The 14,073-nt window shown below is 35.1% G+C and overlaps 1 protein-coding gene across 5 annotated transcripts in view; it reads right to left on the reverse strand.

The window, feature by feature from the left end:
- LOC132698694 (alpha-catulin) overlaps positions 1–14,073 on the reverse strand; it is a 91,386-nt gene that overhangs the window by 16,745 nt on the left and 60,568 nt on the right. For all 5 annotated transcript variants that reach the window (XM_060664892.1, XM_060664891.1, XM_060664894.1 and 2 more), the window contains 3 exons: positions 5,272–5,432; positions 3,374–3,583; positions 3,084–3,315 (listed from right to left, as the gene is read on the reverse strand). In XM_060664892.1, coding sequence (XP_060520875.1) covers positions 3,084–3,315; positions 3,374–3,583; positions 5,272–5,432 — 603 coding nt within the window. The remainder of the gene's footprint in view (positions 1–3,083; positions 3,316–3,373; positions 3,584–5,271; positions 5,433–14,073) is intronic.

Raw genomic sequence — 14,073 nt, forward strand, 5'->3', positions numbered from 1 at the left:
CGTAAACAAAAACAATAAATACAAAATACAAAAATAAAATTTTAGAGGAAAATATTCCGCGGTGTGACCTAAAAAATATATCGCTAAGATTTTTAGTAGATCCCTAATTAATCATGGAACTGACGAACAGATGGCCGATGTTGCTTTATATATAAGTTAAGCTTAACATCGTTGCAAAAACGTAAAATTTGAGACTGTCTAAAATATAAAAAATCTAAGCTAATTTTTCTAATTTTCCATTTGAATAAAACTGTGGTTTGATTATAATTGATTTAGCGGCAAATTACCAATAGTTTTTTTTTAAGGAGGCTTGTAAGATTGTGAATATACCTGGTTCTCGATCTCGCAAAAATTGTATTTTCGACAGGCAATTAAAAAGAAAATCTTATATGATGCACACTTAAGTGATCGACCACATATTTTGCACGTTAGTTTACTTAATAAGTAATTTAGAATAGAAACTGGAATTTACAAACAAAATTTTTAGCCATCAGCATAAAACTGCGTCACAAACGTTTATTGACTAATTTTACAGGCACATATTTAGCTTTTGTTTGCTCGATTTTTACACGCATTTTTTTTTATTCAACGACTAAAATTCTATTCGCAATTAAGATAACTTCTATCCCACTTCTGAAATTCCAGTCGGCGTAAAACATTACCGCCAACTAATTCTATTCACATTTGCCCTTTAAAACGGCTAACTAAATTGAGCGAAACATGAGACGCCACATGCACACAACGCTCAAAGTATCTTGAAACCAAGCGTTCCAACCCACATAATATTCAAGATGCCCTAAAACGATAAGGGCGATGAGAGCGCATGCATAACTGCATCGCTAACCAAACAATAGACATTCAACAAGGTTTCTATTAAGCGGGAGTTTTAAGCTGTACAAACAATCTCCGGTAAAATATTCATGCCAAGGTTAGGGACGATAGCTCAACTATCATCTTTATTTCGGACGCAATTGAAAGTAGCTTTGTTTTAAAAATTATTTGGCAAGAATTGAAGTTTAAATAAAGCACTTTTTATTTAATAATTTAAATAGATACAACATTAATAATATTCCAAATTAATTTAACAATGAGATGATACAGCTTTGCAAACCCTTTTTTCCTTACTATGTATTTATCAGTCCCTACTTAAATACAACATCCACCAAATTACATAAATAATTATCTATCTAAATAATAGAAAAAAAGTGATTTTTTATTCACAGGTAATTTTCACTTAAAAGCAAGCGATTTACCTTTTCTCTTATTTTAGTTTCAGTCTACCGCTTTATACCTCTCGAGAAAAGAGAAAAGAAGGATCACTAGCGACTGATGATCAAAGCCTAGAACGAATGAATCTTAACAACAAAAAAAGTAAGGCTATTGATAAAGTAAGTATGCAGTGTCGTGAAATGAACAATAGTAGAAATTAGATAGGACAGAAAATAGATAGGAAACCTAGGCTACATATTGAAGATTAAAAATTCAAAGCATATTGGTCCTTGGTTTCTTTGCCAAATATTTTTTTTAATGAATTAGAATTATTACTAAAATGAAGTCATTATCGAAATTTTGCCATATTTACAGTTAAATTGAATCGATTTTTTTTTCGTTTGTAGGTATTTTAAGTAAGTGGTATGATCTAACAAATCTGTAACAAAATGCAATTGCTCTTCAGCACTATCTTGCGAAATTCTTATATTTAATGGATAACATAGGGGTTTAGATTTTCAAACTAAAGAATAGGGTGGATAAACATTTCAACTGTCTTCTTGTACTCCTTTGTGCATTCAAACATATTGGCCCTTTGCTAGGTTTTAGGAAAATACGTTTCAGATCGATCTTTTTTAAGCAGTTTTCGAGTCAACCAATTTTATTTTTTTTGATTTGTGATCACTTAAATGGTTTAACAGGTTTGTTTGTAATCAACTTTTTTGCAAATCTTGTTATCATATTGATAGATGACAATAAATTGCTTCAGAACTGCTTTATACGGCTCAGTATTTTTCATTCAATTCAATATATTATTGTCTTCTATTTTCTTCTATCGTCTCCAATTTGTTTAAAACTATTGGATTTTGAAATAAGCTTATTTGATTTTAAAAAGTGTAGAACCTTCGAAAGTTTAACATTGGCAATACATCCTAGGAAAAAACCCGGAGTTAACAGACGACTAGGACGGTAAATTTATAGCTGTATGTTTTATTTCTGTTTCTACTTCATTAAATAAAATGAATATTTTAATAATTTTAGAAAATCTAACCATATCAAAATTATTCTTTATATTTGACAGAAGGACATTACTGTCGAAAAACTTCCAACTATGATTTCCTTTTCCATTTTATAAATACATATTTTATAAAATTATAAACTTTACTCATGTGTTTGTTTATGAAAAATTTTTCGCAACTATTTCAAAGCCTACTTAGCACCGCTTAGTATTATCAAATTTTTTAATATCTTCCTGTTGAGTTTTAAAAATTCAGCAGAAATATTTTGAAATTCTTCCTTTTCCAATTTATGTTAACAACCTTAGGATAAACTGGATATTTGAGTTTCATATCCACATTCATGTATATTTTGAATAATGTACTTTTTGTTGTTTAATATCAATTTATTTGTATTTGCTTGCTTATTAAATTAATTTCCCTTCCAACTATGATTTCCCTTTCCATTTTATAAATATATATTTTATAAAATTATAAACTTTACTCATGTGTTTGTTTATGAAAAATTTTTCGCAACCATTTCAAAACCTACTTAGCACCGCTTAGCCTTATCAAATTTTTTAATATCTTCCTGTTGAGTTTTAAAAATTCAGCAGAAATATTTTGAAATTCTTCCATTTCCAATTTATGTTAACAACCTTAGGATAAACTGGATATTTGAGTTTCATATTCACATTCGTGTATATTTTGAATTATGTACTTTTTGTCATTTAAAATCAATTTATTTGTATTAGCTGGCTTATTAAATTAATTTCTTTTATAATGGCAATTATGCGCTTCCCCAGTCTCCAAGTGGCTTCGCTTCGGTTGTTTCATAAATCAATAAAAAATTAAACACTTACTACCCTACTAGCTTACCCATAGTTCTCTTACTGTGATCCAAAAGTTTCTGCAAGCGTCTCATGCACGCGTACGCTGTCCCCCGATCGCTCTCCAATTCCTCCTTTTCCGAATGCAGAGCCGAATCGGATCCATTCAGTACTCCGTCCTTGACCACGTAATGGACGAGATCCATGGCTCTTCTCATTTGACAGAAAACTGTGTCTCTGTTTTCCCTGGCCGAGTTGCTATCGGGATGACGCAGACACGTCTGCGAACCAAAGCAAAGGTTCGTTCTACATCAAATAAAAATATAAAGTTCAACTCACTTTACTCGACGTCAATAGCATCATGGTCGATCTCTCCAGGACCTGTCTGGCAGCGGCCATTTGCGCTCTCCTCCTCTCGTCTTTGAGGTCATTTTGTCGGTCTCCAGTCAGATGAGCGAGCTCCACCATTTCCGATCCGAACTGGCTGAAGGCTTTGACGAATTCGGTAAAATTATTTACGGATTCTAAACGGTCTAAACTATGAGAAACCTGTGGACAAATACGCAGGCATCAATAAACAGAATGACTATTTTATTTAACAAATTTGGGAACCCCATGTCTTCCACCACCAAAAACGCGAAGAGTTAGCTATAGAATATCATATACCATTCGATAGGTAATTGAATAGTACATTTCGTGGTAAGTTAAAAAATATGGTGTTTAATTTAAATTAATAAAGTTAAAGCCACCTTGTATAAGGTGAGAAGCTTTTTATAATCGAGATATAAAATGTGGTCTATTGTTACAATCTACTGCAAATTTTATTAACATAATTTAAATACCTTTTATGTATTTGAGAAACTAAAACTAGATTACATTTTTACATAACTGAAATCTTTTAAAAAACCTTAAAGTTTGGATATCAAGAAACCTTATTGAAAAACACACTTATTTCGATGGTAGAATCCAAAAATGCTATAATATAAATGAGGTTCAAGTTAAAAAAAGGGCAATTTAGATACTTTTAAAATTTTTGGGACAACCTGTATAGTATGAAATTAATTTTGAAAAGTTACCATAATGGGATTTCACACATGCCGAAAGCAAAACTTTTTGAAAGCCTTGTATTTTGGAAACAATATTCCACGCGATTTACTCTCAAAAAAGTAAGTAGAAAAAATAAGAAATAATATAAGAAGGCCTCTTATTACACTTATGACAAAGAAAAAAAATCCCAATTATTGCTGGTCTTCCTCTAAATAAAATTTGCCTCGCAAACTTATAATTGGCTGCATTACTGGGCTAACTGTGTTTAGATGGAAATCACAGCAAGCTGACTCTACGAGTATGCAGACTCTTTGAATTTTTGAGCCCATATGCAGTACGGATGCGCATTGGTGGTGGGTGACGTTATTGTACAGAGTTGAACTTTAATATTTTGGATTGAATTTAAGTTTATACTATACACTGCATAACTTTAATTCCACATTAAGTCATTAAATGAATAATTACGAAGAATCCCCAGAATCTCTTAAAATGTTTTCATGTCCCTAGAAATCATTAAATTTGTAAAATGACCTTGCCAATTCAATTATTTCAGTTGTATCAGTCTGTTACAGTTAAATACATTTCAGATCATGAACTCATACATACATGTATGTATATCTCGCAATTTGAAGAATGCTTTCATACTTTTTAGTGGATATGTATTTTTATTGATTGTGTTCCGCTCGCAGAAAACGCATTTTGAAATTACCGCAGTAAAGAATATTTTCAACCCAAAATTTTATCAAAAGCTTATACCGGTTCTGTAACCTGACGAGCTCTAATTAGCATGCGCACTGGTGGTGGTCAGCAACATCAAAGATACTGACTTGGAGTCGATTCGTAGTCATTCAATTGTGGTTAAACCTGTGACCAAGTTGGTGGTTGTGTCCAATTTCAGGCATTTATGATTTATCCGGTCTGTCTTGAATAAAATATCGTTGAACAAAAACTTCACGGTTACCTCACATTATTTATTTGCGGCAAAGAGGCCTCGTTCCGCTTTACCAAGAAAATCGAACAAAACACAATCGACGTTGGAAATTGCCGCAACGACAAGCGTGAAAATTTCAAGCGCCACGTTTTGGAAACATTCGCCATTTTTATATCGCTTGCGGAACGTGAGCGACGCAAATTGGATCGAGTTATGAAAAAAAAGGCGGTTTTACGGAAACATCATAAAAAATTCGCACCTTATCTTTAGCTAGAAGAAGTTGTTTGACTACGACTATGTCGGCCAGAAGCAAAACTCTGGTTATGGCGGATAAGAGGCACCTGGCAGCACGAATCAGAAGGCTTCTGTCGAACGCTATCTCTTCATTTGTTTCCTCGCATATTTGCTCAATCGCACCACCTGAAACAATAGAAATCGTTTTTTTCTTACTAAGTCAAAAAAAAAATATGTAACTAGGTTTATTGTCGTAAGCGTGTATTTTGCTTATTTAAATTTTTAAGAATGCAAAGTGTATCTTGTAAACTATTCGTGGTAAAAAAGGCTGCCGAAATTAATTTTATGTTCTTCGGCGGATTCTGTCGGTGAGCATTGCACGCAGCGGTCTAACCTCCGTTCGCTCCCGACAGAATCCTTTGTATTCGTTCCCAATAATTATGGAATCGGTTTCCACAGAGTGGATTTAGTGTTTTTAGTGCCTAGTGAGTGTTTTAAAGGTGTAATCGTGGCCAGCCCCTCGGTTTTTTCCTGTTCACGCCGGTATGCAGGCCGGATAGGCCCGCGGGGGAAGCCGTTTTTTTTGTTATCGGTCAAAGTCCTACATTGGAAGCTGAGAATAAATGTTGGTAATGGTTTTTTTTATTAACTATTGGTCTGTGACCAAAAGAAGAAATTAATCGACGGATGTCGGTAATGGGCGAATGGCCATAGTAGTCTTGCCCAACTGTTTGTAAAGAGCAAAGAAGAAGAAGAATATTCTTCGGGGGGCGTCACCGACATCTAAAGTGATTTTTCTCTGAAATCCACCTTGCAAATAGAAATACGAAAAACATGCCTTTTAAAGCTCAGCTTTATTAGAATAATATTTGTTTAATATTTTATATTATTGTATCTGTTTCTTTTTTTATTCCTGAACGAATGAATCGATTTTAACATCAAAGCCATCTGTGAATTCGTAAGAGAAAATTGAAAAATTCTCTAAAAAGTTAAAAGCAATAAAAATATAGTAAACTAATATCTGAATCGGCTAGCGGAAATTGTGTTTCAGATATTTTATTCGTAATCTAAAATATCGAAGAAAGAAAACTTGGTTATAATAAAATTTTAAAAGTCACTATTATACCGTCATTTATTCTAACTATTTGTCCTTTCTAAATGACAAAATTTCATAGTTTTTAAAACATAAAAGTATTCTTTTTGCAAGTGCCTAATATTAACTTTTCCATAAATTATAAAAAGTATACTTAAATTTATTTATGGTGCACGCACAAGTAAGGCCTTAAATCTATTAAAATGTCTTTCACAAATGATGAAGTTGTTGGTGATGATGATGATTGATTGATTTGCCGGTTCACGAATTTTTTGAACGCGAAATGTAAACAATTATTATACTACCCTTAATTTAATAAAATTTTATGGCATCTGTTATTAGTTAAAACAGTTTTGGGTGCAGTACTATTATGATCATAAATTTGAACCGATTCTGTCTATCGTTTGTAGAATGAAGAAAAAATCGAATTAACGTCCAAAAAATGTCAAATTTAAGAAAAAAATAAAAAATTGGAAAATACACCAAATTCATTTGGTTTTTAATTTAAACAATAATGTAAAATATGAAGTGTCACACGGATTAAAATCGTAATAAAATGCAACGTCTGATGACACAAACTAGAAAATTTAAAAAACTTCTGGCAAAACCATGCACAAATTTATTCGCTGCAGGCGACAATGTCGTTTTCGTATGCAACTAAAATAATGTTTTTTTGCTCCCTTATGTAAAATACCTAATTATACACCGATCTAGGGGAGGGAAGCGTCACTTTTTCCACGTGAGTTTCTTGTCCTTGGGATTCCGAGCCGTTTAGGACATTTCCAGGATATTACCGCACAGGTTTGGGAGCAATCGCATGTTCTTGGAGATTTTACCGCTTGAATTTTGACGTTTGTCAATTCTGATGGTCATGTGAGTGAATGCAGTGAATGTATTCGTGTTGTTTTGCAAAAATGTACTCAAAAACTAACGGTCGTAGAAAAAGTATAGTATGCAACGCGTTTGTTAAACTCGTATATTAACTCGCGACTCAAAAAACGTTTACCGCACTTGTTGCATAATATACTCTTATACTAGTTACCATGGCAACTGAATTATAAAGTCAATCAGTTGAACAGTCAAAAATCGAACGACAATCTGCTGTGAAATTTTCTTACCGAATAACACCGAGATTAAATTAAATCCCGGAATTTTTTCACATCCGTGAATATTATTAGAAAATTTTAAAGATATTATATGATTTGAAAAAATATTGCCCAAAAAATTCCACTTCAAAGTGAAAAAAACTGTCCAATATGGTAAACTGGCAATGGTCATGTTGGTTGTTAAACCCCACAAGATCATATGAATTGAAAGTTTGAAATTGACCAGTGCGTGCGCATACTGGATGGCTTTTCTTAACATTTCTGATATTGACTCATTACATACATATTGCAGCTATTTAGGAAAAATGTAGTGATAGTACATAAAAAACGTTTTCATCTATATTTTATATTCTAAAAGAAGAAATCCAAAAGCTTCACGTTTCTCATATTCCATATTCAATGAGCCATTCAATATAACAAATAACATCATAAATTAGTTTCTTTGTAAATGAAGGCCATCATTGGGGCTAGTTTGATCTTGTAGCTCTTTTTTCTATTTGCGAGTTGTCTTTGAGCACTAACAATTTAAATTTATAAATTTCTGCCGGCACGATATTCTAAACATTTCCGATTATTAGGAGAACAAACAATCTCAAACGCGATAGCTGAACGAGAGAGAAACGTGCGCATAGTTTGGTAGGGGGTAAGGGACTATGGGCAAGTCGGGGCAACCTAACTTCCAGATAACCGCGGCAATTTAAAGTTTCCAGTCGCTCGAGAACGGAAGGGTCGGGTGAAAACTTTAAAATAGGTCAAACGGACGATTCGGCAAAGTACACTTCATTTGCATCTGAATTAGATCTCGGTGATGTAAAAAGAATGTGCCGCAGTAAACTCGAATCCGTCAGAAAGTTCGAAATGTTCTTCACGGCGCGGCGTTTCAGCTTAGATGCTTATTGCAAATTTGAAATCCGGTATGAACACCGATAGCTGCTTCAAGTCTCTTCCAGTGTAAATTAGGGTATTGCAATTAAAACACATAAAATGTAAACGCTACGTTAGTATCCGAACAAGATCAATATTAAAAGCGATTTTATGTCTTTCATGCTGCAAGCTCTATTTCTTAATGCGAGAGAGTTACAAATCATTACTGAACATTCCATAGTAGTAGTATTGTACTTATGATGCACGTCAGCGGTCCCGAGAATGGTAGGTATACGAACAGGTAGTTGACCTATCTGTGCCTTAGTGTTTAAAATTAGAGTTATAGTTATTTTGCGGTAGTTATTTCTTGAAAATAGCAGTTTTATAAGTTTTTTTTGAAACAGGTTAGTAAAACTGCGCTTTTTAAAAATGAGAAAATTATTATTCTCAAAGCTCTTCTTTGAATATGACTGGAGTCGGACAATCAACATGCACGAGGATAAACGCGGCCCCATGAGGTCAACAAACAGAAGTACAACAGGAAAAAAAATTGTAATAAATGAGAATGGACTTCCATCACAAGAATAATACAATTGTTTTATTTTAAAAAAGAAATACCTATCTTCGACAACCACTCAAAATGAGATCATTGGCTTGCTCTAAATAAGAAGCAATAGAAGAAAAATATGCTGAAAAAGAAGCTACTTTAGACTGTAAATTTGAGTAAACCTCTTTGTATGAAATTTGTTGTCGACGAAATCGCTTCAAATGACGGTACTCCGTATGACTCAAAACGGTTGGAGGCAATACACTTGTAAAATTAAGAGTAGATATATAGTGACAGTTCAAGAATAAATTTTCTCATTTTTTACATGTAAATTCCCATTAGAAAATTTAAGGTTCCATATTAGCGAAAATTGGTCCGCTCCAAGGTCATTCGATCCATACCCTCTTAGCACCAACCAACCTATCGTCTCCCTCAACCCCCACCCCTCCCGCAACCCTCTCAACCCCACCCACAATTGGAGGTAATAAGCGAAAAAAATATTAAGGACTTCCGGTCATTTTTATTCTAAATATGCCCAAAATATAATGAAAAAGATCAAAATATTTCATGCAATTTTAAAATAAAAATTTAACGAGGCTGCCAGACGTGAACTGAGCCCTTAAGCGCACCTCATTCGATTTTTTTAGGAAAAAAAAACGAAATTTCAAAGCAAAAACCGATAAAACACATTTATAATCAAGCGGAGACAGTTTCTTCTTCCATAATCGAATAGTGACCCCACGGTAACGTTTCTACAGACGACTTTGATATGCGACGTTTATCATCGCAAGGACTTAACCCGATCTTCCTTTGGGATACTGTGTGCAACTCCAGTTTGCTCGCTCTTATTAAATTCTGCGATATCTTTTTTTCAGCGAAATTTTGCAAACAATCGACGAAATCTTGAAAAGTTATCTTAGTTTTGATGAAGGATTTTTTAACTCCTTTGATCCTCTTCGTTACACCGAAGTTTTTAAATTCACGTTCAAATGCTTCTCGATCTGTTTCTGCAGCCATCAATTCTTGTTTTGCGGACTCCTCTTCTTCCGGTGTCTTATATAGCTTTGTGGCGTACATTTTAGCTCTAAGTCCGATAAAATGAGACATAATTCGCCCATTATTCTCATCCTTCATCATACCCAGAACCTTTTTATTGACTGTGGGTATACCGTACGGATTATCCTCCGCATAGTCCGATGTATCAAAATACCGAAAACAATCCTTTTTTAAAATCTCGTACGGGTCTATGGATAATATCTCGTATACAAGAGAATCCGTGTCGGTATATAAAACTCGGGAATTGGAAAATCTTTCTTGAATGTAGTTGTAGTGAAAGTCATAAATTGTTGTCTTGGCTATCTCCATAATTGACATCCCAACGTAGATAGGTTTGTTAATATATATTTCAGATTTTTTTAATTCAATAAGAACGAGATTTTTACTAATTATAGTTGCACTTTTAAATTCGGGTCGGGCAATCAGAGCTTCCGCACCGTAGCGACCTTTCCAGTTTTTCACAAGGTTAACGTTGGAATGGTTCCGTATGTTTTCCATTGTTTTTCCAAACACAGCATTGATCATCAATTTAAACAAGTTCTTTTCAAACTCATTTTTGGCAGCCTGACGTAGTGCAATGTTTAGGTCGATATAGGCTTTTAACCAAGGCGACTGGCTGAACGAGATGGCTCGATGTACCTTTCTTAACTTAGCTCCCAGTTGTAGCGCCTGTTTCAGATTACGATAGTGAATGACATACTCCTGCTTGTCGTATAAGGTGGTCAGTAATTTTTGATTTTCGGATCCTGGAGGGCAGCGATGTTCGGGACATGGAGGTAAATCTGCAAATTTGTCGTGCAACTCCTTGGGTATTTCCAAATCGACCTCCAAGATCTAGCCGACGTCCGACTCGTTGGATACATTTAAAATGTCAAGATTTTCGATTTGCTGTTCATCCAACCAATTAAAACCTCCGTACGGTAGGTATTGAGACATTGCCCACCCGTATTGGTTATTGACGTCGAAATACATCAAGTATTTATCAACTTTGGAGGGATCGTAGCTGTGCATATATTTGTTGTTGGCTTCCGCGTATCGTTTGGAGCACTGACTAAGGCCTCCTCGCATTCCTTTCTCGATAAACAAAATCATGTCGACGTCAGTGAGTAGATCTAGTTTTTGCTTCAATTTATACAACATGCAGCTCCACGCGTATCCCGGCAGTGTGTACGCATGTGCAGGATCAAGTCCATAGGTCTTATGTGACGTTTCTCGAAACCTCTCAAAAACGTCTGCCAAGAGCAGGATGTCCGTCTTCATATAAAGTTCAGAATAATCCTGCAAATTTCGACATCCAAGTTTCTCCCAGACTTCCTGAGCACGTTTGTAATCTTTTTTGGTCAACGGTTTGTCATCCAATATGTTATAAAATGCCGAAATAGGAGGCAAAACAGTTTCTTTCAACGTATTCCATCCATTCATATAATCGTAGGGGAAAACGCCTTTTTGTTTCAATATATTGGCTTGCTCCTCCGACAATTCACTAAATTCGAGCTCCAGTATTGGATATCGGAATTTCACCAGCTTGTCATTTAGGTGCCACGTAAAGGAAATATACTTTTCCTTGTTTACAGGTAGCAAGTCGATCGACCCATCACATTTGGCTAGAGCTTTTATTATTATATTTCCGTCATACAATGAAAGATTATGAAATACTACGGGAACGGTGTGGCCATCCCTAAATTGGAGATTACAATTTTCGTGTGCGGGTCCCCTATATTTCCCAGTCAGGTGACAATGGTCTCGAACTTTTTTGTCGTCTTTTTCAAACGCCTTCTCGCAGATGTGACACAATTTAGACTTGTAAAATTCCATTTTTTGTCCAGCTGTTAGTTCATCCATTGATATATCACACAAGAATACCGTCTCAATGTTCTCAGCTAATTGCTCCATCTCATTGCAGAACCATTCCGCACAATCCTCTCCCGTGTACGACCGATAATATGAAAGGGAGTCGTCATATGAACATTTAAAATAATAGCCTAGAGAGTAAGGAACATGGCGCTGATACTTCTCGGTGTCGGACGCTGATTTATCACATTCGGGAACCAAAAAACATTCCGTGTCGGCATAAACAATAAAAGGAACCTTCTCTTTGTACTTAAAGTCCTTGAATTGCACAAAATTCTTGCCTTCTTCGGGAACCCTCGGAATTTCCAAATTTTTGTTTCTCTTCTCACAATCATTAGCGTGCTTCGCTAGCTTGTCCTCGGAATGAAAATAATGCAAGCAACGCTCACAAAAATATTTTCTACCATCATGTTTCGAAAGTTGGGATGATAAAAGCCGAGACATACTTTTGATCCATACATAATGGTACGTAACGGGCGTAAAATCGATGGGGTCTTTTTCGGTAAAATACTGACTTTGTATCTGTAGTAGGTTAACGTGTTTGACCTTTTTATCTTTGGTCAGATAAGCAGGAACAACTTGAAACCTACTTGACGATTTTTTCAGCAGCCTATAAACATTCACCGAAACATTATTTTGACCTTCGAATCTTGGAATTTGCCGCAATGTCATTGGAAACTGGACACCTTTAAGATTTAAAACAGACTGGGGGGAGGGATAAGACGAAGTCTTTCCACAGTTTGATCCAGCAGGAAACAGAGCAGAAACCACGGCCCAGGCAAAGCACATTTCATCAGAATTTTGCACGTTAATACAAGCGTGTTTTCTTGCTATCGACTCTGGTAACTTCAGGTAACTTCCGGCGTGAAGTGGATTAAACTTGTTGACATTAACCATTAAATTTAGGATTTTCTTCAAAGCCCATCCGGAATCTTTTTCTTGGAACTCCTCTAATTGGGTTTTAATTGGTAATACAACATTTCTGTCAAACCATCGTTGTAAATTAGTATCTTTATAGATTTCTGCGTTCGAAGTTGTAAAATATTTAATTTCCGTCTGGATTTGATCAGCCTTTTGAATTTGAAATTCTCCCCCGAAGACAGCGTTTATCTTAACGGCCTGGTCCGTTTTCAGCGCGTTGTTGACACGTCGTCGAAATAGTGCGAAACAGTCTTGGAGGAAACTCTGCACGTCCTTATGTTGAAGGTTAGTTATGACGCCAGTCCTGATGCGCGATTCAAATGTTGAATTAACATCATCCCAGTGAACGCGATCTCTCGCAGTTACGGGTCTACTTCCGGAACCTCTCTTCAGCATTCCTTTAAATTGACTCCGAAACGATTTAACTTGGACCATTTGAGCTACCAGATGTTGTTTTTCTCCCACCGTTTTCGTAGTCCGCATTTCCTTTTGGATTCTTCTTATCGCTTGAGTACATTCTTTCATACCCTGAGCGACACCATCATTTTTAGGAGAAGCCAGTAAAAGAGCCAACAAAGCTCTAATGGCTCCAATAAGCGCTTCGACCACAGACATTTTTTTCACTGTGCCACACACGTACTACAACTCTAAAAGCTAGAGCACAACTGAAAATCCCAATTTGAGTGTCCTGTAAGGTAAACTTTGGACGGACGTAGCACTGAACGCTATTGTGTGGTCCGGGCCTTTGATAGAAGATTTTTTTGTGAACTGTTGAGTAGTAACACGGATTCTTTAAAATAAATCGGCCCAACGACACGTGCATAAAATTTATTTACGCCAAATCGTTTATTTAAAGTATCACAAAATTTAATTTTGACAAACTAAACAAAAGTAAAAGTTTCGTTGACATCAAACGTTAATATAGCAGCATCCTATAAAGAAACCACAATAATTTTTATAGATCATTATTGCTAAACTCAAAAAATGGTAAATGAATCTTGTTTTTTTTTTACATCAGAATCCTTAATACCCAAAATAAGTCAAAACTTAAGATCAAAAGGTCAAATTAAAATTTGTAGAATATAATTTAACGTTCATAATTCCAACGAAATGTTGTATCCTAAATTTAGTGACTGGGTCAGAATGGTGATGCTTTATTTAATGTGAAATCGCATATCGGATAATTCTACGCATAGGAAAGTCCTCGATATTTTGAAAATATTTAATATTCTCAGTATTCATACCTGGGTTATTTTTTATTTAATCGTTGTGAAAATATGAAACCATAATGAAACTGTAGGTACTTACCATTTGCTATAATAACACCAGACTTACAGTAGAAAAAACGGAGATTGAAATTACTTGCGACTTGATACACTCGTCCAATAA

The sequence above is a fragment of the Cylas formicarius genome, unplaced genomic scaffold, assembly GCF_029955315.1.
Source record: "Cylas formicarius isolate icCylForm1 unplaced genomic scaffold, icCylForm1.1 PGA_scaffold_2__14_contigs__length_35257938, whole genome shotgun sequence".
Taxonomy (NCBI): Eukaryota; Metazoa; Arthropoda; class Insecta; order Coleoptera; family Brentidae; genus Cylas; species Cylas formicarius.